The sequence below is a fragment of the Dermacentor variabilis genome, chromosome 11 (assembly GCF_050947875.1).
Source record: "Dermacentor variabilis isolate Ectoservices chromosome 11, ASM5094787v1, whole genome shotgun sequence".
In the NCBI taxonomy this organism is placed as follows: Eukaryota; Metazoa; Arthropoda; class Arachnida; order Ixodida; family Ixodidae; genus Dermacentor; species Dermacentor variabilis.
This window is the reverse complement of record NC_134578.1, coordinates 4,413,957-4,439,596: the sequence shown is the minus strand read 5'-3', so window position 1 is coordinate 4,439,596 and position 25,640 is coordinate 4,413,957. Positions and strand designations below refer to the sequence as shown.

General features: G+C 51.0%; 1 protein-coding gene across 1 annotated transcript in view; it reads right to left on the bottom strand.

The window, feature by feature from the left end:
* Positions 1 to 312: 312 nt before the first annotated feature.
* Positions 313 to 25,640, bottom strand: part of pxb (putative Hedgehog signaling attenuator pxb) — a 302,842-nt gene continuing 277,514 nt past the window's right edge. The window contains exon 5 of the mRNA XM_075674343.1: positions 313 to 7,714. Coding sequence (XP_075530458.1) covers positions 6,623 to 7,714 — 1,092 coding nt within the window. The 3' untranslated portion in view covers positions 313 to 6,622. The remainder of the gene's footprint in view (positions 7,715 to 25,640) is intronic.

The window sequence follows — 25,640 nt, the reverse complement described above, 5'->3', positions numbered from 1 at the left end:
GACAACCTCGAGTTCCTTAACGTGCGCCTAAATCTGAGTGCACAGCGGCTGCATTTCACCCCCATCGAAATGCAGCCGGGCCGGGAAACAAAGCTCGTGCTCAGCAGCCGAACGCCACGACCATCGTGGTGGGTGTGGGGCGCCCTCGTGCTTTTTCATCGAAGACATGTCTAAGTCTTCGTTTAACGTAAAGGAAAAGACAAGTCTAAGATCTCGTAGATGTACTCCTTCAAAAGGCAATAGCAGGGCGAATAATAGGAAATGATAGAGGGACACAGACGAATACAGCAGGAAACAACACCACAGTGCTAATTGAGATGACGTTTTTTCTTTAATATTTTCGTCTCGTAATCCATCCGCTGTCACGCATATGTACAGAAGAACGAAGGGAAACGTGGTCACTTGAAAGAAGAAAAAGTTGAGGTAAGGATACCGAAATGAGAAACAACACAGAGCGTGACATCTTTCATTTTTGTTTGTCCTTTTTTCATTCGTCGTGGTCTTCGCCATCCACTCAGCCGCTTCCGAAAAGGGATTCAGGCACGCGCACAAGCAGCCACTCGAACACACGCACATCACCCACGGAAGGTGTACACTCTCGCAAATCACTCGCTCGCTCTCGAAGAAACACAAAATAAACCGAGTAGCATCTACGGCGTCCACAGTTCAAGTGTCAATAAAATTATACACAAAACGTCAAAGCAACACAGATGGCACGCTAACCAGAACACTTGAAGGTTGGGAGGTGAATCAAGATGCACGAAACCATATAGATGAGCGAAACAACGTAAAAGCCAGAATATATCGCTGGCGCTTTCTTCTACTAAGATATAACAGGGTTCGCATTCTGGAATGAGGACTTCCGGCGATGCTCTAAATTTCATATCAAGTTACATCCGGCGCGATGCCGCAACGAGGTGATATTTTGATACTACGGCGTTTCTACCCATCTTTCCAACACAGTGGACAAGCACGCCACACGGACGTCCACCATACTCTGTTCCATACATAGCAGTCAACGCTGTGGAAGCTACGCGAGAAGTTCGCTCAAGTGATATCACTCCGCGCGTTCCGGCTGTGCTTCGCTGCGCCCTGCAACAGCGTTCGCTCGCGCGAGCATGGACGTGAGGCTCCTCGCGATGGGTTAAAGAAAATGACGAAAGGAACAACAAAAATAAAAAGTCACATAGAAGGAGGCCTTAGCAGCCGTATGCCACACTTTGTTTGTCTTTAAGGAATTAATTTTTTTTTTCATCCAAGACTGAGCCTACATAAAAAAACAGTTGCGCACAATTGCGGTCCAATAACATCGAACTACATCCGAGTGCGAATGAAGCCGCTGCAAGAAGTCTCTCTAGCCTCCAGAGCGTCGACCGCTATGTATGAAACGAAGCATATACATTTCCACCAACAGATGCGATGACCAAAGAACAAGTGCTTGGTCACCGCGAGGTTCTGGGCGGGGGGAATGCAGGCACCCGCTGGCGCTCACTGTCGCTTCGGTATAAGCCGATCATGACAGCGGAGAATTTGAAAGCGCGCTCTTGAGAAGCCACAAATTTGACGCCAGATCTTTGTGCGCAATGGGCCACATTCATGCAGCAACTTGCTCCGCAAGTGATGACCTTCGCAGGGCGCCAGAGGCAGGGCTTCCAAAAAACCCCGCCCCTCGAAGCGACAACGGCGCGCGGCTACACGGGAGGCCGCGCAAGCCCGTTAGGTTTACAGAGCTCCGTTGTCAAGAAGTGGGATAGCGCTGCATAGCGTGAGATGCTGTTATGTCTGCACTCGCGATCTCTTTCGACCACGAGAACACCGACATTCATTTGCCACCGCATCAACTCTACGTGTTCCCAGGTTTCGGTACTCAGTGGAGCTATAGGCGGATCAGTTTTGGTCACATCATATTAGACAGACACCAGGCCCACCACAACGTCGAAGAAAGTCGACATCTCAGAATGCGACCCGCATACCATTAGAGCAGCCAGGTTCGTGAACCTTTCAGACAGCGAGAACTGTGACGTGACCAGGCGTCATGAGAAAGGCCTGCTCCCGTGCTTATGATCAGTTCTTGCCTATGAATGGCTTCACGAACGTCGGCAAAGGCCGAGGACACAACGCAAAGCGCCGAGAATCGGTTCCGAGCAATGACTGAACGAGAAGCAGCACGAGAAATTCCACGCTACACATGTTCGTCCAGTTGGCCGGTCCGCACAAGCTGATGGTTATCGTCATAATAAATAAAGTGGCTGGTTCCAGCACCGTCTCGTGCGTCTTCCTCGTACGTGCTGCGTGGCTCGGCGCAGGCGGTGTTCGAGGTACGTCGTGCCGAGTGCCGCAGTAACCGGAAGCTCCAAGCAAATCATGTTAAACAATTACGTGGCTTTACGTTGCGCGGCAGTCTTCTCATAGTTTATACTGTCGTCACAGACGTTTCACACCGACAAACCAGCACAGGCCGGCGCCGAAGCACTCCACAGAACTTCGTCGGCGGACCATTAAAACTGCTCTAAACATCGGTAGGGCATCCTGGTGTTTTCATGCACCGCGAATGAAACACGGTGCGGGACAATAACATTCTTCTTTTTTTTTTTTTAAGAATAATGTAAACCTTCCCGGCGCGGAAGCTTGATCCGTGCGACTGCACTTGCGCGGCAGCACCTTCGACCGCACCCTGCCCCAGCAGCAGCAGGGTCCACCGCTGAGCGCAACGTAATGCCACAGCTTCGAAACGGAGGCGCTAAGACAAAAAGAATTCAACTAATGACTAGAGCCTTCGTGCCGCCGTTACTATGACATATTTTGCAGTTGGCGTGTTCGCGACGCGTGTGCAATGTAAAAGTGAACGCGCCCTTCTAGTTCGCAAACGAAGGCAATATCAGGAACAACACGCACGCCAGGAAGTTCCCATATTTGCCGTATGGTACGTTTCTGTTTAGGTTATAAGCAAAACCGAGCTCCAAGGCTTTCTTGTTTTTGTTTCGCCGAACGCTTCCTTAGAGGATATTTTAAGACTTTTACGCAAAATAAAAGATACGCCTACTTTGAAACATAGCGGTCGGTATTGCTCCGTGAGAAATGATTCGCCTCACTGACCGAACAGTTGTACGCAGGCCTTTGGCTCCGGCTCAGCTTGCACGATCTTCCCGGAACACGGGCCACAAATGCCTAAAGTTATGACCGGTCATAGAAATGAAAGCGGCAAGCGCACCGCTAGTCTCAGACCGAAGTGGTATTGCGGCGACAAATTTAGAGAAACCTCGAAAATGCATGTACCACAAATGCCGCACGTTTATTGGTCGTGCCGCTGATTGAACACAGAATTATAACAATCAAGCAAATTATCGTTCGCTGCTAGACGGATGCAGATAAACGTGCCCAACTTTTGTTCTGCAGCAATAGAGATCCTAATGAAAGAACTCAAGAAACTGTTGCGCGCAAAAAAAGTCAGATGCGCTTTTTACGGCACGTTACTCTTACGCTCCGACGACGTCATGAATCAAACGCTTAAAACCTGTTGTCATGGCAGCCGTCTCTCACGTTACGGCGGACAGACCGGCAATGGCACGCACTGAGATCACACGACCGCGTCACGCGGGACCGTCCAATGCAAAATCATATTCTGAATAAATAGAATGGGCATTTTTCTAAAAACCTGTCTGCGGCAGCATGAAAGCGAACATTTGAACCGCACTATGGTTTTGCTCATGTGGCGGAAAAATTGGTCACTCTTACAGTCGTAAACAAATATGGGGCCACAGACAGATTTAAATACTCGAAACATAAAATAGTCCTACAATACGCACGCGGCTTGGCAAGACATGCGAGAGCTGGAATTTTAATTAACAGGGACTTGTCGACTCGTAAGCCGACGCGCACGCACTCATGACGCAATTGGTTCTACGCTAACACCGCGAGCACGACTGCTGTGACGAGGTGTCTGGCCACTCACATTCATCCACACTTGAGCACTACAAAACTGCAAGGGTTTCCTCCGGGTCGAACACGCCTCTGCTTTGCTCTGTTTCTTTTGTTCAGCTCTTTACACATATTGCGGGCACGGATATACTCATTACTGAAAACAACACGTTGTCGTTGTATTTGTGCAACGAGAAAATGCGCGAACGGACGAGTTTTGCCACAAGAGCGAAAAGACATGACACGATTTGTTAACTATCGACAACAATGACTGTCGAGCAGAAATTTCAGAATAGCGGCAAACCTCGCTGACCCACCTTGAGATATATTCAGTAAGCGTTCTTGTCACGCGACACTGCAAAGTACAAATGTGTTTTAAGGAGATGTGGGACAAGCAAGTCCGCGTATTTCTTTCTCGAGAGCTCCTGATTAGCTCGCCGTAATGTGATTTTAGAACGAGGCGAGCAAAGACGCAAGATCCAACTACAACACAGGTTTCGGCAATGGCGTGCGAGACCCTCGCGCAAGCGAAGGTTGTCGACAGTATCACAAGGGTTGCTTCAACCTGTCCCGGCAGAGAGGAACGCGGGAAGAAATACGGCGAGAAGCAATTAAGCGTCACGTACGGGCCTCGTTACTGCAGACGAGAACAACAGCCCGGCGAAGAGTGCGCTTAACCCATTTCCATCGCATCCTCCGCCGGTTCCTTGGGGTCGTTAACGCACATCTTGCATACTAAACAGGCAATAGGTCATTCCCCGCCGCGATAGAAACATTAACTGCGGCGACTGCGCGCACCGCGGAGCACTCGGGGGGGGGCACACCAACGCCGCTCAATTTGGAACACGCTGGGCTGTTTCTGCAAAGAGGGGGTGGGGTTCAGCAATCGGCTCGCAGTACTTCTCAAGAGCCAGACGGCCATCTTAAGAAAGACCCTTTGCTTTCAACCAGCAGCCAAGTTCGTTGGCTATGAGCTATAGTGACTGCCCGTGGTATGCGATTGGTTAGGAGCCAGCTTGAAATAGTTTACCAAAACCGGTAATTGGCCACGGAAGTATTGACGTCTGGTAAACTAGCAAGAGGCTGACAGCAGCCTTCGGTACATACGTGCAGTCAGCAAAATATCATAGCACCTGAAAGCTACCGTAAACATTCCATCTAATGATTCGGGTATATCCGCTAACGTGTGGACATTTCGCCAACTAGGATTTCCAACACTAAATACGTAGCTCCAAGTGGCCGCGTCATGGCTCTGCAAGAGTGCGCACTTGCGCACGGTTGAAATTAAATATAATGTGGCGCCAACGCACCTACTGCGCGTGGCTGTAAACGTTTTGGGATCCTATCACGTTGAAGCAAGCAAACAAATTCACGTAGCGTAGCTTCTCGGCACACATTATGCCAAATGCTTAGAAGATGCTTAATCAGTCGTCGGCGCCATGCCCAGAAATTTCGTCGCTACAGAATTAAATGCATTCAGGCGGCCGGAATCTGGGGAAAATTGACTTCAATATTGTGCGCAGTGGAGCGCCAAGCGTTGTACAGGAGCCCTGCAAAAGGGTCCAGCGAAAGATCACTTTACTCGCGGATTAGCTCCGACACTCTTCGTGATGACAGCAGGTTAGACCTTACGCATCAACTCTTTGCAATGCTTCTAGGGAATCAGCATGCGCCCATCGTGACGCAATATGGAATTAAAAAAAAGAAACTTAAAAACGTTGATATGCTCCCATCTGTGCTCGACAGAGCGCTCTCTGTCGCTATTGTTAGCTCCCTCGGTTCATTGAACGTCGCTTGCAAGGCATAACTTGCAAGGCAGAAGTTGCGGAACGAAGACGCCTTCCGAACGAACCTTTTGACAGAAGCGACACCCCTGCTTGCAACTCTCTAAGGTGCAACACAACCGCATACACGCACACTCATTCGCTGCATAGTTTCTGTAAGATATTTAAATTATCTGAATACGTTACTACTACTAGAGTACGCCGAAGGTGCAAGACTTGGTCACAATCGTGAGAAGGAGTCTGCACCGACAGCTCGTCCTAAGACTGCACGGCTAAAGGCCGCGCTACCGTGGGGCTGCAGGGACAGACGCGGAGGAGGCGCCCTTCGCCCCCTCAACACCGACGGAGAAGAGTGCGCATATTGCGTGGCGTCCGTGCTTCGCTCGAGGGAGTGAATTATTGCGAAGAAGCTGCCCTGCGCAGAGCGCGCACGCCTCGCCGGCTTGACTCGGAAGGGCTACGCCGGCACGTGGCGTTCGATGAGAAGAAGGCAGGTGGAGGGGAAAGACGACTCTCTCGTTCTGAGAAGCAGTTCGACGACTAGGATGGTACCGCTTTCGATGCTTCGAGGACAAGTGGACTTGTTTGCGGGGCGTTTCAATCGACAAATGAGGTGATAGAACGGTGTATTGCCTGCCTATGCACAGACTGGCACATAACGCTAATGGTTAAAAAAAAAGGGGGGGGGGAGGGGGGGGGACTAACTTGCCCGTTGTGTAAACATCCCGTAGCTTATGCTTGGCCAGGAGAACAAACAAGTAAAAACGAACGCGGTGGCTAGAGGAAGCGCACCCATTCCTCGAGCACGCCCCCGAGCTCGAAGGAAGCAAGCCCCCCGCTTCGCCTACAATGTCAACGCAGCCAACGGAAGCGTCTTGGTACGCAGGTGGTCGAGCACGCACACTTTGACGACGCGCAAATCACGTGCACAGAGTCCGACCACTCTGGTCAGTCGGAAACACGGGCCTAATGTCACCGTACGACGGAACCACCGAAGCCTCCTTGGCCGATGCTGCCACTGTCCGAGCACCTTGTCCGGGCTTTGCGACAGCAGCCGCCCTGGCCCCACCGCCGATGGTGTACGGTCCCGTCGCCGGGGCGTCGTCATCGTCGATGGACGCGTAGATGTTCTCGGCGTCTCCTTCGGCCGCGTTGTCCCCTTGGACGGCGCCGCACGGCTGCAGAAGGAACGTCGAGAAGGGCGCCGCCGGGTACTGGCAGTCGGGCCCCATCGTGAACCCTGCCTGCGACGCTGCAGGCGGTGGCAGGCCGAAGCCGGAGTTGGCGACGGCACCGGGAGCCGGCTCGGGAGGCGAGCTGTCCTGGCGTTGCATCAAATCCACCGAGCTGTACGGCCCCGGGTTGCGCTGGTCAAAGGCCAACGCCGACTTGCTCAGGTAGTAGTTGTGCTTCGCCTGCAGTCCGCTCGCATTGTTGCGGTTTCGCTCCAGCGAGTGGCTGTGCTTGGCTGCGCCCCTGGCCCTCAGCCGCCGGTTGCTGCCGGCCCTCGGCTCGGCGTCCGGCGGGCACAGGTCACCACCCGTGGAGCCCTGCAGGCTGCTGCTGGCCGACTCGGGCGGCCTCGGGTACTCGCCCAAGCTGAGCTCGTCCTCGGCGAACTCGTCCTCGCTGCCAAGGCTCCTCGCTTCGTCCTCTTCGCTGTCCTCGCTGTCGTGGTGACGGTAGCCCCCCCTCCTGGACTTGGAGCGACCCGACACCTCCTCGTAGATGGGGTTGAACTGCTCGCTGTTCGCCCCGCGGTGCGAGCGACGCGACGACGTCGTGCCCGTGCGGCTGTTCGGTGCCTTGTGCGACGAGCGCTGAGATGTGCCCGGCGCTGACCGGCGGCCGCTGCCCGTCGACCCTGCGTGGTGCCCGTGCAAGGTGGCGTGCTGCGGCGTGCGGTGCGGCTGGTCCTGCGGCCGCAGGCTGGCCGGCCGGAACGTGTAGTTGGTCTGCGTCAGCGGGGCGAGGTGCGGGGCGCCGTAGCTGCCGTACTTGACGTCCAGCAACTGCGAAAAGAAAGACGGGCCCCTTTAGCAAACCACACGGCACCTGAACGCGCGCGTGACTTCGGGCGACGACGCCTCAAACAGGACAGAGGTTCGCGAAAAAAAAATAAATACAAGAGACGCCGCTGGAGCCCGTTCGAGAAGGTCTTCGTCGCAAAACACATGCAAGCAATAGCGTACGCAAAAAAGAAACGAACAAGAACGAAACCGCGAAAGCCAAACAAAGCTCCACCACGATCTCAAGATTTATTTCAGAGCAGGTGCGAGGCACGGTTTGATGACGTTAGCAATCTCGGCAAAAGTAAAGATGCGACGGCGAGAGAGACCCTGGAATTATATAAACAGAGTAAACAAATGTCCCACGCCATGTAAGAATATCATGAAAATGGAAAGGAGGTGTCTCTTTCGTCTGTTCGTTACATGACGCGGAGATTGCTTCTTGAATGCTATGTTAAAAAAAAAGTTTTTTCTTGCTTTCTTTTGCTGTCGGCCGCTTTTAGCCCGTCACACGAATGTAATGCATACGCTAGGTTTCTGCTATGAAGTAAAGTTTCAGATGCATGGTGGTGGCGCTTTGTCTGGATTTCACCTTTGTGCGTACGCTATAGGTTGCTGATGAATGTGTTTGCGCTCCTCTCGCCCAGCAAGAAATCTTGCTATAGTGATGATGATGATTTGTGGTGTTTAATGGCGCAAGGGCCAGGTGTGGCCAAAGAGCGCCATGACAAGTGGTGATGTTGACGATGTATTATGGAGATGTGGCTTGGCTGTAAAGTGGCCTAAAAATAGTCGCTGTAAAGTGCGTAAAATCTATGTGCTATAAAATTATGGCGATGATTAATGACGAGTACTATGTACATTAAAATCCATCGTAGAAGGATGATGCAAATTATAAAATATATAAGATGGTAAAATTACTTGGAGCACTGCTGCCTCGCCAGAGCCCTTGAACCACAAGGGCCTAGAGGCATGTGCTGTTCAAAAATAATTATCATAGCGCCATCCTCTGAAGAGAGGAGACGCTACGAACATGTGGGGCTAAAAACATGAAACACAACATCTTTCAGATAACTTAGAACTGCGACGGTGTCAAATAGCGGTTCTGGGCCGAGTAACATTACTGGATGAAGGGGGATCTGCTGCTGGTATGCTATGGGAAAATGTTTCTTTCTTTCATATTCGGCTTTCCGACACTCCAGAAGGACGTGGAGGACGGTGAGCCTCTCCCCGCATCTACCGCAGGTTGGAGGCTCGTTTCCGGTGAGTAAATAGTTATGTGTGCCGAATGTGTGTCCTATTCTTATACGACAGAATAGGACATCTGTCCGGCGTGATTTTGTTACGGAAGGGCAGAATCCGAACTGTGGCTTTATCACGTGGAGCTTATTATTTATTTCTTCGTCCCACATGCGTTGCCAGTGGTTTCGTAGTTTCCTTCTTAAGAAAGGCTTCAGGTCTTTGACAGGGACCGAAGCAGTAGGACTAACTGCATGTAATGAAATTGATGTGGCCATCTGGTCCACTAGAACGTTACCCTGGATGCCCCTATGGCCAGGCACCCAGCATATAATCACATGCTGGTTAGATACATATGCTTTACATAACACGGAATAGAGTTCAATTAAAACAGGATTTTTGCGCTTACAGAACGATATCAAAGCCTTCACAACACTTAGGGAGTCCGTAAAAATAACTGATTTTCTGAGTTTTGTTTTCCTTATATGCTTCACGGTCGACAATATTGCGTAGGCCTCAGCCGTAAAGATACTAGTTTCCGGATGCAGTACGTCGGATTCCGAGAAGGATGAACCGACGGCTGCATAGGACACCCCGTCGTGTGACTTCGATGCGTCTGTGTAGAACTCCGTACAGGAGTATTTGTGCTGGAGTTCCCGGAAATGCATTTGGATTGCAATCTCTGGGGCATTTTTTGTAACTTCCATGAAAGATGTATCGCATTGTATCAACTGCCACTCCCAAGGAGGTAGCAGCTTGGCTGGATGCATTAGGCGAAGTTCGAGAAGTGGAACATGCATTTCATGACTAAGCTCCCTCACACGCAGCGAGAAAGGCTGTCTTACGGAAGGACGATTACGAAACAGTGTAGCATATGTCATGTCGTTAATGGTGTTAAAACAGGGATGTTCAGGATTAGAGTGGACTTTCAAAAAATATGTTTGGCTGATGTATGTTCTCTGGATATGAAGTGACCACTCATTCGATTCTGCATATAAGCTTTGTACGGGACTCGTTCTGAAAGCTCCTGTGGCTAAACGGATACCCAGATGGTGAACAGGGTCTAGCATCTTTAGCGCGCTCGGGGCGGCAGAGTGATAAATCACGGCACCATAGTCTAGGCGTGAACGAATGAGGCTTTTATAGAGTTTCAATAAAGACATCCTGTCACTACCCCATGTACTCTGGGATAGGAGTTTCATTATGTTCATCGTTTTTAGACATTTTTCTTTAAGATGTTTAATGTGGGGTACGAAAGTGAGTCTGTAGTCAAGTATGACACCTAGAAATTTGTGTTCTTTGTTTACAGGTATTTGTTGTCCACCCAGTTCTAAGCAAGGGTCTGGCATCATTCCTCTCTTTCTTGTAAAAAGAACGCAAGTGCTTTTGTTAGGATTGATCTTAAAGCCATTCCTGTCTGCCCACATTGAGACTTTGTTCAGGCCATGCTGTACCTGTCTCTCGCACACTGCGAGGTTACAGGATTTGAAAGCTATCTGAATGTCGTCCACGTAGACAGAGTAAAAGATGGCCTGAGGTAATGAAGCGCGAAGCGTGTTCATCTTCACGATGAAGAGCGTGCAGCTGAGCACGCCTCATTGGGGTACACCCGTTTCTTGCGTAAAAGGACGTGAGAGTGCATTGCCTACTTTTACCCGGAACGTACGATTTGACAGATAGCTTTCCATTATGTTAAGCATATTACCGTGGATGCCCATTTCTGACAGGTCTCTTAAGATTCCGTAACGCCACGTTGTGTCATAGGCCTTTTCCATATCGAGAAATATCGATAGGAAGAACTGTTTATGTATGAATGCCTCCCGAATATTTGCTTCAACACGTACGAGATGATCGGTTGTGGACCGCCCTTCTCGAAAGCCGCATTGATAAGGATCAAGCATTTTGCTCATTTCAAGGAAATGGATCAGTCGCCGATTAATCATTTTTTCAAATACCTTACAAAGGCAACTTGTGAGGGCTATCGGGCGGTAACTTGCCACTGAGGAAGGGTCTTTACCTTGTTTCAAAACAGGGACCACAATAGCTTCCTTCCATGCGGTTGGAAGGTACCCTGCATCCCAGATGGTGTTGAAAAGTGTGAGTAGTGTAACTTGCGTGTCATCGTGTAAGTTTTTGAGCATTTCATACATGATTCTGTCAGATCCGGGTGCAGAGCTCTTGCATGAGCTCAAGGCAGCTTTCAACTCAGCAATACTGAATGGGCAGTTGTAGGATTCACTCTGTGGACATTTTCTTTTGAGTGGCTTACATTCTTCTATTTGCTTATATTTCAGGAAGGATTTCGAATAATGTTTTGAACTTGACACACTCTCAAAGTGCTCCCCAAGTGAGTCTGCCTGATGTTGCAGCGTATCACCCTGTGTGTTTACCAGAGGGAGTGAATATGTTTGTCTCCCTCTAATTCTATTTACGCGGTTCCAGACTTTCGCCTCATCTGTAAACGAGTTGATGTTCGATAAAAACTTTTGCCAGCTCTCTCTTCTGGCCTGTCGGCGGGTTCTCCTGCCTTGAGACTTAACTTTCTTAAAGTTAACGAGATTCTCTGCAGTGGGCGAAGCGCGTAGCAACCCCCACGCTTTGTTTTGATTCCTACGTGCGACTCTACATTCATCGTTCCACCACGGGACATGCCGTTTGCATGCCGAGCCACTTACTTCACGTATGCATTTAGATGCGGCATCTATAATAAAAGCTGTAAGGTAATCCACAGCAGCATCAATTTGTAACGAGGACATGTCATCCCATGATATGCTAGTTATGGTTCGGAATTTCTCCCAGTCGGCTGTGTCGACCTGCCACCTAGGAGCCTGTGGTAGATATTCGTTTTCTTTAAGTGTTCTTAATAGTATGGGGAAGTGGTCGCTTCCGTAAGGATTGTTCGCAACTTCCCACTCCAGTTCAGGCAGTATAGACGGCGAAACTATGCTGAGATCAATTGAAGAAAAGGTATTATTTGCAAGACAGTAATAAGTGGGTTTCTTCTTATTCAAAAGGCACGCACCAGAAGAAAAAAGGAACTGTTCAACAAGACGACCTCGCGCATCTATACGAGAGTCTCCCCACAGGCTGCTGTGCGCATTGAGATCGCCAAGAACAACATAGGGTTCTGGCAATTGATCTATCAATGACTGAAATTCATGTTTGTTTAGTTGGTAATGCGGGGGTATGTAAAGCGAGCAAATGGTGATGAGTTTGTTTAGTAGGACAGCTCGAACCGCCACTGCTTCAAGGGGCGTTTGTAGCTGTAAAGGTTGGCACGCTATATTTCTATGAGTGACTATGGCAACACCGCCCGATGATGCGACGGCATCATCGCGATCTTTGCGAAAAGTTTGATACTGTCGAAGAAAGCTTGTGTGTTTGTTTTTTAAATGTGTTTCCTGTAAACACAGCACTTTTGGATTGTGTTTTTGTATAAGTTCCTGCACATCATCAAGGTTTCTGAGAAGACCTCTGACGTTCCATTGAATTATTTGTGTATCCATATTGGGAGTTAATATGTGCTGTGTGTACAGAAACAGAAGTAGTGATTATGGAAATTACAGTGATTAAATTACAGAGCCCTTTCTAGGCCCTGTAACGGGAGTTTTGCTCTTTCTGGAGCGTTCGAGGGAGCCTCGCCGCTCCTTAGGCGCTTGGCGCGCCGTGGAGATAGGTGTTGTGTCCATTGCCTCTTGTGAGGCGCCGGACACGTGCTCTTGCGAGCGAGAAGTTATCAGGGAGAGTCCCGCCTTGGAGGGCAAGACCGCTGCGCCCACCAGCCCGGAGGTCGTTGGGGCTCCCTGGGGGATTTGGCTGCGCCGGCCGTTGCCAGCGCTGGAAGGGACCTGGGAGGTTGAGGCAGCCTCGGCTGCGCCCACCTTCGGGATCGATGGTCCCTTCTCCACGGTTGACGGAGCAGCGCTAGCTGCAACCGCCGCAGGGGCAGACGGCGTAACTGCCGACTCACTGCTTGTGGGTCGGACAGCCGCCGGAGGTCGTAGTGACGCTGCCCCCTGACGCGCCACTTCGGCAAAGCTTTTGTTGGGCAGGTATGAAACCCGCCTGCGTGCCTCTTTGAAAGTGATATTTTCCTTGACTTTAATTGTAACAATTTCCTTTTCTTTCTTCCAGGATGGGCACGACCGCGAGTACGCGGCGTGCTCCCCATCACAGTTTACACAGCGGAGAGCGTTCTCACAAGTTTCAGTGGTGTGTTCTTTGGCACTGCATTTAGCACAAGTTTGGCGGCCACGGCAGCTCTGCGAGCTGTGGCCGAAGCGCTGGCATTTGAAACATCGGAGTGGATTAGGCACGTAAGGCCTGACACGGAGCTTTATGTACCCGGCCTCGATTGATTCGGGCAGGACACTTGAATTGAAGGTTAGAATTAGGTGTTTGGTTGGAATTTCTTTGCCATCGCGCCTCATCTTTATTCTTTTCACATTAACAACATTTTGCTCATTGAAGCCCTCTAGGAGCTCTGCCTCTGTCAGCTGAAGCAGGTCATCATCTGAGACAACGCCGCGTGTAGTGTTCATAGTGCGGTGTGGAGTCACTGTCACTTGGAAGTCACCAAAAGACACTAGATTAGGTAGCTTTTCGTATTGTTTCAGGTCACGGAGCTCCAAAAGGAGATCTCCACTTGCCATCCTTGATGCCTTGTAACCTGGACCAAGAGCCTCAGTTAAAGACTTAGAAACTAGAAATGGGGAGATTGTGCGTACTTGTTTATCTGTCTTTTCTGAATGAATGACGTGAAATCGTGGGAAGTTGGGTCTTTGTCGTCCAAAAAACTGAAATACATCTTCGGTGCGCCCTCTTTTCTGAGGGCGATCAGGAAGCGGAGGGAAAGAGGTTGCCATAAAGGGATTGAATTTTCGGCAATAACGCCAACCACCCACCGTGGAGCCCTACAAGGGGACGCTACAGGGACTGTAAAAAGCAGGTCCTGTAAGCGCCAGCTGTACGTTATCACTATAACCAAATATGAGATAACCTAGGTTGGCTATTCACACAAGGTTAACCCTTGCTGCCTGGAAAAATTGGAAGTGAGCGGAAGCTAGGAGAAGACAGGAAAGATGGAAAGTGAGGGAAAGACGAAGGCTAGAGGGAGAGAGAGACAGGAAAAGGCAACTACCGATTTCCCCCGGGTGGGTCAGTCCGGGGGTGCCGTCTATGTGAAGCAGAGGCCAAAGGGGTGTGTTGCCTCCGCTGGGGGGCCTTAAAGGTCCAAACACCCGGCATCGGCTCAACCCCCAGGATCCCCCTTTCCCCAGACACGGCTAAGCCGCGCACGGCTACACGCGGGAGGGTCCAACCCTCGTGTGCTCGGGTACGTGGTGTCGCAACACACCAAACGCCTGCTTGCGCAGACGCCCCTGCGGGGCCTTGCTATAGTCTTCGTCAGGGCTCCAGAGAGAACCTAAGTTAGACGATGGGTGTGACTTAGTGAGTTCGTTACTGTACACCTTTGTACACCAAGATACAGTTGACAAGACAACAATCCGAGCAATGTCGACCGATAATCTTTCCAGGGAGAAAAATAAGACCTGATCTGAACGCCTCGCGAACAGAAGTGATATATCAAACACTTATTTACACCGGAGATGCCTGTATACACTCAATGGGTCCCACATCGTAAACAGTGCTTTGATTCTGTTGATTTTTCTTACGTAAAATACATTCCAGTTCAATTGCTTGCATAAGGTTTAGGCAGTTTACCGTGAATGGTTGCTGGATGTAAAACCCTCAGGCCATGGATTCTCCCCCGTTTCTGTTCTAGGAGAACAATTATGACGAGCGGCAGACCTTGACGACGATTAGTTTCGTCAGTTTCAAGCTTTGCGGAACTGGTGAAACCTTATGAGCTCCACATTAAACACTTGTTGGCTTCCAGCTGTCTTGTAAGGCTACTAGCTCAGTGTTGGGATGGCAAACGACGTCCGACGACGCGTTTCCTTTTTCTTCTTTTTTCTTTTTCCAACGGCTGTGCGATGTAACCAGGCAGGCTGAAAACAATGTTGCGGGTTTGAACGCGGCTACAAGGCACTTTGCTGCACTATTATACCAGGATATAATTTTTTTGTCAGAAAAGGAGCTTTCTGGCCATCGCGAATAATGCCTCACATGCAGACCATGTACTTTTCTAGATCAAACTACGACCGCCCATGTAATACTTCCTAATCGTTCACGAATATGTCCTTGAAGACAAGGGCCTCCCGATCCCGGAAACTAGTGAGGCGATAGCGAGGCAAATAATCCGAAATGTCGCTCCACTGCCTGCGCAGCGCTGTAGCGCGCTTCGTCGCGAAAAAGTCGACACGTAGTTTTCGTGGCCTTCGGCGAAGAAGAGCGCTGGAGCCGGGTGGACGCAGTGATACACGATGGCTGACCTCGAATGCCTCTGGCAATTAGTGAGTCGCAGAGAGCTTACATTTCCGTGTTGCGGAGAACGAGGAGACGCGCGTTTGCCTCGCCACCCGCCCGCCGCCACCTTAAGAACACATCATGGCCGACCCCCGAATTTCGAGCCAACTAGGCCTAGCAAGCACATTGACCAAAAATAAGCACAACCGCGTGAATGCGCGAAACAAAGGCTCCGGAAAGGTTCCGGTCGGCGCGGTCGAGAAGGGAGAGACCGAGACGAATGCCGAAGGTCCAGCGTTCGTGCAAACGCTGGTAAGCTCGTAAGCTGACGAGCTCAGTCGCGCGTCAAAAAGTGAGAACACCGCCGAGTCTGCTGAAAATAACTTGTCACAAGTGCACAGCAGTTCACTGCTCGCTTGAAAATGGCAAGAAACGAAGTAGCGGATACATTTGACTCGACGAAGGAGCGGTATATCGTGGCCAAGGAGCAATAAACAAAAGCAGCAGCGTCTATTTCCCCCGCGAGAGGGAAATGCCATTGCGAGGTCGTAATAGGTTTTTCGCTCGAAGCCCTCGGGGTCAAACTGGGGCGTGGAAGCTTGTTAGCGGCCGAGGAAAAAATGAAATCCACGAGTCTGGAAAAAGGAAAGGCAGCGAGCAACAGACGACGGCGAGAACTTTGAAGCCCCGCAGGGCGCGGGAGCCAGTTTATCGAGTAGCCGAGCAGTGGCATTTTATTGGGGGGAGGCTGCCACTCGAGGGGCACTTCGACCGGAGGAAATAGTGCGAGCGACGCCAGCCAATCGGCGATAAGTGAAGCGCGCGGGGGCAGACGACCAAATGCGGAGCTGGGCACCGCCGAGGCGAGTATACACGGCGCTGCACGAGGTGCAGAAAGGAAGTCGGAGCCAGTGTTAGACGGCCGGTACACTTGCTCGTGCTAGCATCGGCGGTGGCCGTTGCGTTTCTTCCATAGAGTTTCCTACTAAAGAACTGCGGCGCGCCGATCGCTCAGCTGGCACGGCAACGAAGAGTATAACAGTGCGCGGATGTGTCCAGTTCGTGGCTTCAGGCCAACTATATATATATATAAGGCGACGTTCTACTGGGGGTTGAAAAAAGGTCGAACCTGTAAAGTCGCAAGGCAGCTCGAAGCCAGACGGACGAAGTAGTTTAAACGCACGCAGTGCGCATCACGACGGCCGAAGCGATGTTCGAGCACGTTCGGCGTGCACACACACCAACCACGGCGACCGCGGCCCGCTTCAGCGCCGAGCGCGCGCCACTGCGCAAGGCGCTCCTCTCGTGCTCCGCGTGGGCGCCACTCGCTCCGTCGCACGAGCACGTGTGCCGAACGTCGCTTTTTTCCTACGCACTTCTGGGCCAACTTTGCTGGCCACACGTGAGAGCACCCGAAAATGAGACCGGAAAACACGAGCGAACCGGCAGTGCAGATGGCGCGAAAAGTAGACGGAACACGGCGCTGCGCGCGGCCGAAATCGCCATTTACGCGCATCGATCGACCGGTGGCCGAACGAGATGCGTATCGACGAAAGGTATGGAACACCCTGGTTGACCGACACGGATTGTCAGACCATTGCTGACCACTTCCAAGTCTGCCTGCTCTTACGAACCCCTGCCTTGATTTGATTTACGCGTGTTGCAGTGCAAGAGGCGCGGTACCAATTCATGTATAATAGTAGTAGTAGTAGTACTAGTAGTAGTAGTAGTAATAATAATAATAATAATAATAATAATAATAATAATAATAATAATAATAATAATAATAATAATAATAACTAGCCACAGCGTCGCAGAGGGAACAGCTCGGGTCGCGAATTATGAGTTCGGCTAACTCGATATATTCTATCAGAAGCTTTCGTTTCTCCTTTCATTTTCTTTCTTACTACATTGATAGCTGCTTACTCTCGGTGAATTTGGACTACTTCGAAAGCACTGCGGTCCGGAGTCGACCGAAATTAAGTGAAAATTGGGCGAGCTCGTGCAACATATCTTTTGAGGGACGCAGCGCAAACAGAGACGCCGACTGCAAAGAAGCGACGGGAGAAGCGCCGGACGTAGTACAGATGAACAGTGCTGCAAAGACCAGTCGACGCGTGTTTCCTTTGTAGTCATCGTCCCTCTTCGCCCTGTGTCCGACAAGATGGCCGGACAATTTTTTCATCGTCGAAGGTGAACATCGAGGAAACGTTTGTTCTGCAGCGCATGCCACCAGAGAACCCCGCTCGGCCCCGCCACTAGGCCGCGTCCCAAATGCACGGTGCTCAGGTGACCGACCGTGGCGCGAACTTAATGACGGCGTGCAAAAGTGTTTAAGCTATATTTTCAACTACACAAAGCATTATTTTCGTGGAGGCCGCCTGCACCTTAAGAGACTTCTGGTGACCATGTTTCACATTTATTAGATAGCTTTAAAATAGGGGCCGCAAATGTTTTGGGGCCCCAAAGAAATAGCGTCGAAGACACTGCGCATGCGCGAGACGAAAACCGCGTTTGGGTTTTGCGTTGGGAACGCTACTTCACCGATTTAGCGGCAGCCCAAATAGCGTCCCCAAAAGCTTTGCGTCAGCAAACATGGCGGCACCCATCGAAGCGACGGCTCTAACCTAGCACTAAACTGGGTTCGATCCGTGGTAACGCGTGAAGTTCGCAAGCTAGGAGAAGTGACTGCGGTTATCGCTTTCTCCCAACTATAGCATGTGCTATGAAGATTGATTCATTAGACGCCGCTGAGGGCGAATTCGATTGTGGATTTTATGGCTCGTAGGCCTAACACGGCTAAGCTTGGCTGATGAAGGCACGTAAAGATGGTTTGCTCAAAACTAATCGCAACTAATTGTTTGCTGCTTACAGAATAACCTCTAAATTATAATTAAACGTGAGTATATGCAAGTCAACATTACTATTCCTATCATAAAATGGTACATTTAATTTGGTTATTTCCAATAGCTTTTCTTTGACGCCGTAGGGGCGCTGTCAGCGCAAGACGCTATCCGCAAACGTAAAACCCTATTCTAAAGCTCTTCACTCCTGCGTGCCCCAGCGCTAACGCCCGCAAAGCTCTTTGGGGCCCCAAACTATTGGGGCTCCTATTCTAAAACTCTCTATTGCTAATATTTCACACGTACGTCAGAGCGTCTGGGCTCCATAGTCCAGTAAAAAAAAAAAGAAAGAACGAACCATTTGTGGTTTTCGCCCTTTGCGGCGCAACAGGATAGGCGAGAGTAAGAACGGCTGAAAAGAGCCGCGGGATTGGCGGTATAGTTCAGGACCGACACCCTTATAAAGCGGTCCCAAGCTTCGCTAAACGACGCTCCGAAAGAGCGTCCACCTTTCTCCTACAGCGGAGCGAAAGGGTAAGCGAGAGAAGTGACCTCGCTGAAATCGGGTCCGTCTCCCTCCTCCGGGGTCGCTGTAAGATAAAGCGAGGCCGATGCTGTGCAAAGGAAAGCTGGCGCAAACGGCATTTCCGGCGACGCCAAAGTCCGGCGCAACGTGTCAGTCAATCCGGGTCCCTGACAACGTAGGCGAGCCGCGGGAAGTGTGAGCATCAGCGGCCACCGGCGGCAACAGTGAATAATGGCAATCGATCCGCTCGACGGAAGCTGCCGCTCTCGGAGACAATGGACTCGAATCGATCGACCTCTAATGGGTGCCGCCAAGCCGCCGCCGACAGTAGCAGCAGCAGGACAACTCTGCATGCAACTACGAGAAGGGGGCAGAGACACATCTGCGCATCGCCTGTGCCCGTGGTCGGGATCGCAGCGTCGGTGACGCTCGGCAGAGGGCGCACCCTGCAGTCGGCCGAGAGAGGAATTCCTCCGAGGAAGCGACCGGCCGCCCATTCCAATGTCGCGCCGAGAACAGCGGGTGGGAGGCGTGCCAACCAGAAATGGCCTTACCGCCAGCCCCGCTGCCCAGGTACAGACTGCGTCACAAGCCCTAGAAACTAGCAGCAGTGATGACCACACAACACGTCGCGCTACTGTAGCTGACTAAGCAGCATCTATCACTGGCATTGTTTCAAGTTTATTGACTCTCGTGGCAATACAGGCAAAGGGGCCTCGGAACGAAAAGCCCCAAAAGGTGGTTCGAATGTCCTCGAGGCCCGGCAACAAGAGCCGCAAATAGAAGCATAGCCCAAGTGTCGTGGCACCGATGATAGCGAAAAAAAGAAATCGTAATAAAGCGAGAGGGTCATCTCTGAGCACACACGAATCGGGTCAGAAATCGCACAGCTCTTGCCACTATACTGCGCCAACCAGGCACGACAGCGGGTTTGCGGTGTCCGGCCTTGCCGTTACGCCATCGTCAGTCCGGTCATCCCCGGTCTCACCGTAGGACAACGAAAGAAATTCGGCCGTGACACTCAAGAATGCTTACGGGTGGATCGAGTGCGAAAGCATTATAGTCGCTTTGGTGAAATGTTTTCGCTCGATGTTTTCTACATCCATTAAAGTTCTTTCTGCTGATTCGGTATATCGGTGCGTCGACACTCCATAGACACAGCACCGACGAAAGCCGAAGCGACGCGCGGGAGACAGTGCGTTAGCTTTTGTGCTCGCCATGCGGCGCCACCTCCTCCCATTTCCTGCGCCGTCACGTGCCCAATGACGCACGCACCAGGCACACCTTGAGTCAATCGGAACCGCGGAGCCGTCGTGGCGTCGGGGAAGCGTGCTCGTCTCGCACCGAAATGTAGCGAATCTTATTTTCAGAGCCACCCATTTGTACTTTGTTTCCAAGAACCTCCTTGACAAACCTGACGTCAATCCGAGCATCTTTCGCGTGTTCTTACTATTTGAGCCATCGGACATCTTTGTTGCCATCGCCCCGGTAACGCCACCGACGACGACGCCGGATTTCCGCGTAATGGGGCACAAAAATTTGCTCGTCAGCGTCGCTGGGATGCGGTACGCGTTAACCACCGAGCTGCGGCGCAATATTCCCTCTTCATATTTTTTCTGCGGAGTTTGTTCACCGTGCACACTTGTAGCTGGTGGCGGCGTCTGTCCGCGCGTGTATTTCGAAGGCCACAGCAGACAAGATTGTTGCGGATGAAGGCGACATTGTGCGTACCGCTATAGGACCCGCTTTAGAAGATGGTGGCGATGCGACAGCCTATATACCGCTGTGCGACACCGCGTGTCTCGCGCGAGCAATACTTTGTAATGTGGTCAAACGCCGTTTAAATCATGCATCCGGGACCTCTAAGACGCGCGACGCATTTCTCCCGCATTAATTTAGTGCTAAGTCGCCACAGTTCTTTTTTCTTTTTGTGTTTCTCATTGTTATGTTTATCGTCTACTTTTGTTGTATCCCCGCGCGCAGTGAATTCTCACGCCCGATTTGGCGGTGTGTATGCAAGTGCCTTTTCCGCTACTACACAGCGGACAACAACGCAGCACTCCTTCGTCATTGTCAGCGCAGCCCAGTTTTGGTCGAGTTCTCGCCTCAGCGCCGAAGGGAACATCGCCTGCAGCAAGCGAGTGCGTTGAATTGCGACAGCAATTATATGGACTTTCCAGGCGCATTTCTGCCGTCGCCGTGAGGCTCAGAGGGTGAGGAGAGGGAGGGGGGTTCTTCATCGACGGCTGCTGCTTACGGCGCGGCCGTGCGGGCGCCGTACCTTGAAAGCGGTCTGCGACGCAGCCAAAGTGTGCGCCCGCGCAGGCCTCCCCTACAAAGAGATCTGCGATGTTTGCAGAGTGCGCGTATAGTGCCGGTAGCTTCGTATGCGCCCTGTTTTCGACATTTCGTTCGCGTTTAAGCGAGAGATGCACGAAGGTCAATTCGATCGCTGCTGCTGCCGCGATTCCTCACTACTGGATTTTGACAGCGAGTTTCCGCGCTCATCGAGCGAGATGTGTTGATGCCTATACCTGTGCGCACGTGAAACCATGCTTTTTAATTTAGTTAAAACAGGTTGGCGGGCTAGTTGGTTTGAATCCATGATAAAACGACACACAGAGACAGCGCTGTCTCTTTGTGTCTGTTTCTTTCTACAACCTCGTCAAGTTGCACTTACATCATGGTGAATTTAGTTGGTAAGCGGATGTTTACAAGCTTATACGGCCGATAAAACTGCTATCCTTACTTCGTATAGCTATCTACTGATTTGCTATCACAATGGGTGCTCCGTTTCTCAGGCGAAACTGCGACTTTTTTAAAAGAAAGCACTGTTTTATGCATTGAAGCACGAAAGTAAATGGAACACCATTGTATTTCGTCCGACATTGAAAAGCATCATCTCGAAACTGGTATAACCTTCCGAATTCATTCAAACAGGATACGCCTGGCGAACTCGCAGGCTACAATTCGCTCTTATTTGCTATGTGTGCCATAAAGCAAGCAATTAGAAGGTTAATTAATGCAAGTATGTTAATTGGTTAATTAATCATTTTATTTCTCGTAGAGGTAATACCCCGCCTCTTTGAGAAGTTTAGCTCAAGGGTTAGAAGTGCGCTATCTGCCACAGGTATTTTTCTTTAATTTGGTGCATCTAAAAAAAGCAAACAAGAAAGAAAGAAAAAAGAACGCCTGGTTTATTGTCATCTTCGGTGGCTGCCGATCTCCTTTGCTCGTTTCCTTACCGGCTTACCGTATGGCACTGGGCCGACATTCGGTATCTACGCTGCTTGGCTTCTTTTCCTGTGTCAGTTACTCTCCCGGATGCAACTAAGAAAACAAAGATGGCCTACGAGAGTGTGCACAGCTTATTAGACTCATCCTCTCTTGAACCTTTCGGCAACACAAAACGTTCCTCAAAACAAGCTTGAAAGCTAAAATGCACCACAGAAAGAGTGATTATTATAACTTGCTTCTGTTTAAAGTCTGGCAATAGATCCCTTCTACAATTTCATTCCAAGATAGTGCCGGCGCACCAGCAGGCGCAAGCTTGTGTCTCGATACACAGGCTCATTTTCATGTTAGGCCTATTCTTGGTCTGTCGCGAGTTTCATTTGCGGCGAACGTTCTGCACCCTTAATGAAACAGCACTTTTTTCATCGCGCGGAAGACGGTAGAGAATGTAGGGAGAAGAGAATGCGAAGTGTCCGTGCCTAACGCCGACGCGCACGACTAGTTCGAGCACACTTCTAGCGCTAAGCAGCCCACTAGTACGACATCGCACGATACCGCTGACACCCCGCACAACGCCGTATTCTTGAACTGCTCGTCACAGTATTCCTTTCCGGGCGTGACACACGGCCCCACACCCCTAGAGCGCGGACGCAGTGATCAACGCAGCGCCCTGCGTCAACTTTTCCACTCGCGGCCTCGCTTCCTCCGCCGCTGTAGGCGCGGGGCACCACCATTCCCAGATCACGGTTCGTTGCGCCGGGCAAACGCTGCAGCACGGCAGCGCAAGAGCTAAACAAGGAAATGGGGAGCAAACGAAGGGAGGGAAATAAAAGAAGGGGGGGGGAACTCGCGAATCCGCAGGAAAGCGCGGAGAGGGAGCGCGCACGAGTTTCACGCACGCGGGGTGTGCGCCCCGGGGCTGCAACAGCAAACTTCCGCGCGGCCGGACAGGACCCGGAAAACAAACAGCGAGCGCCGGCGAGGGAGCGTCGACGCTGCCACGTCATCAGCGTCTCCCGGCCGTCAAATCGCGAACGACAAACAGCCGACAACGCACTCCTTCCCCGGGGCCTCTGCAGTAGAGAGGGACGCTGCGGAGGAGGAGAGGCGCGCTGCCTGTCGACGGCGTGCGCAGACAGGCCGACAACGCAGTTTTCGCGCGGCACCAGCGCATCAGCTTAGCGTATTCATGGCGCCAAGGAGCTCGCATTGAGCTTGCAGTTACCAGTACGGCCGTCGAGAAAAAGGTACCTGTTCAACAGGGTTTCAGGGAGTCGGCAATTGGTCCTCAACATCAGGGTATGCTTAATTTATGCCCTTCACGGTGCGCGCGCGGCGTCGTCTGCCTCTCGGAGAACCACCGTGGCTAATTTCCAGTTGAATGATTAAACGGTGAGTTGCTCTTTCTTCAGTAAAGTTTGCTGAGCGTACCGAAAAAGTAAACTGTACTACTCCCTAGCATCGATAAGGTGCCATACCTCTCCTCGTGACAGTAACACACACACGTATATATATATATATATATATATATATATATATATATATATATATATATATATATATATATATATATATATATATATATACGTCAGGAAAAGATTTATGTCCCTGTGCACGCTGTCATGTGTGCAGGAAGCAAGCTGCAACAATTACATGCAGCGTTACAGCTAGTAGTAGACTGCAAACTGTATTATCCCCACGCCAGGCTGCTTGCAGGCAGCAGTTTCAAAAGAAAGAAACTGAAACAAAAGCGAAAATTCGGGACGATGGACATGGAAGAAGTGGGAAAACACTTCCGCTGCGCGCTCGCCACTGCCGAAGCCGAGTGCGTCGCAGCTGTCCAGCGAGCCCAGTGCCAATTTAAGCCTTCCTTCACCAGCACGAGTGAGAATGTTGACTCAGCAGCCGTCGCTAACGAACGGGCGAGCGTCCATCAACCGTAAACAAGCCAGTAACGTTGCCGTAAACAGCATTAAAGACACGTTAGGCCAAGCCAATTTATATACGAAAAAGTAGTTGCGGAGCTCGACGGTGCTGCACCGCCGCACTGTGTGTCCAGTTTGTCGGCCCACTGCCGAATCAGCCTTGCGCAGAGGTGAGTGGTCGAACAGCTACGCTGCGCCGCGAACAACAGAAACGGCAGCGTCACTGTCGGCAGCCGGGGAAACAATGTTCAATATCAGCACGCGTAATGCGCTCATATAGGCGCACGGTTAGATGTCCAGTCTGACGGCTCCGCACCAGTTATCTCCTATGTGCTTCACAGGACTGTACGGGCCCACGTGATAGACTCTATGAACGGCTCCCACTACCGCTTTATAGGGTACGCGGTGTGTTTGCGCTCGTCTCTCTTTCTCTCTCCCTTTCGCTATTTCTTTTCTCCACCACCCCTTTCCCCGTGCAGGGTAGCCAACCGGAACTAGCTCTGGTTAACCTCCCTGCGTTTGTCTGCGTCGTCTCTCCCCGTCTCTCTCGGTGCGCGCACCGTTATTCTTGACAGTCGCGGAACGAAGGCGCGTGCTGCTCCGGCGAAAGCTGTTCCACTCGAACGGCTGGCGAAAGCCGGGCAGGCACACACGCGTGCAGACTAACTTTGAAGCTGACTCAAGCCGCAATTTTCACCATTTCCTGTCCCCACAACACTACTTACGCCGTTCAGGCGACGCATATCTAAAGGACGATCGTTATGATACGCACGTGGTTTGTGACCTTCTTCGGTGCCCTTATGAATACGGCTGCATGCAGGAGGTGAAGGCTGGAGCGCTCACGTAAGATTTTTCTTATCTGCCCTCGACTCGTCTTGCGTTCCCAGCAAATGGATTCTTCTCCCTGCGCATTTGAACTATGCACTTAAAAAAAAAAAAATGCGGCGTTTACTCAGTCTTCCTTTTTTCTCCCTTGCTGAGCGACTCTGAGCGAGATAAGGCCTTAACAACGCTCGCCGAACAACGGAACAGAGCGGAGCTTATTTCATCGGCGACTGCGGCAGCGACGTTGGAAGAGGCTGGGAGTGCGAGAACGACGATGGCGAGAGAGAGAGAGAGAGAGAGAAAGAGAGAGAGAGAAAAAGAAAAGAAGCAAGGAAAACAAGCATAACGAGAAACTGGGACCGCTGATTCGTCCATCCACTTACAACTCGCCTGAAGGCACAATTTCCATTTGCGCTGCGGCGGCTTTCGGTTGCCGCTATGAGGTCGGCAACAGTCGCTTACGGTCGTCTCCCTCGCTGCTCCCCATCGCAACCTGCCAGTTATCTTTTGAACAAAAAATATATATATATATACGAGAAAACTAAAAAAAAAAGTGCGCGAGAAAGGTTAAAACGGGGTGTGGATCGGCTACGACACAAGCAGGAGTGCTGCCACCTCCTCCTCCTCGCTGCACGCCCCCTTTCCCGCGAACCGAACTCGGGGCTCTCCCGGATCCGCGTATACCAGGACTCTAGAATTGAACGCGTTCTTTCCACCGCGTCCCCTTTCTCCCAATCAGACGCAGAAACCCTTATTTCGCGTCGCCGTGTTTTTCACTTCAGACCCGGAATGGAGAACGGCGGGGTCTCTGCACTTCAACCCCATTTGGTTCTCCCAAAAAGTGCCTAGTACAAAAGGGACAGAAAGGAAAGAAGCGGGAGAAAAAAATGAATGGGCGAAGAGAGCGGCGAGCAGCTTTCTTTTTTTCTTCCCCGAGTGTCCTCAATTTTACCCAATTCACTCTCGTT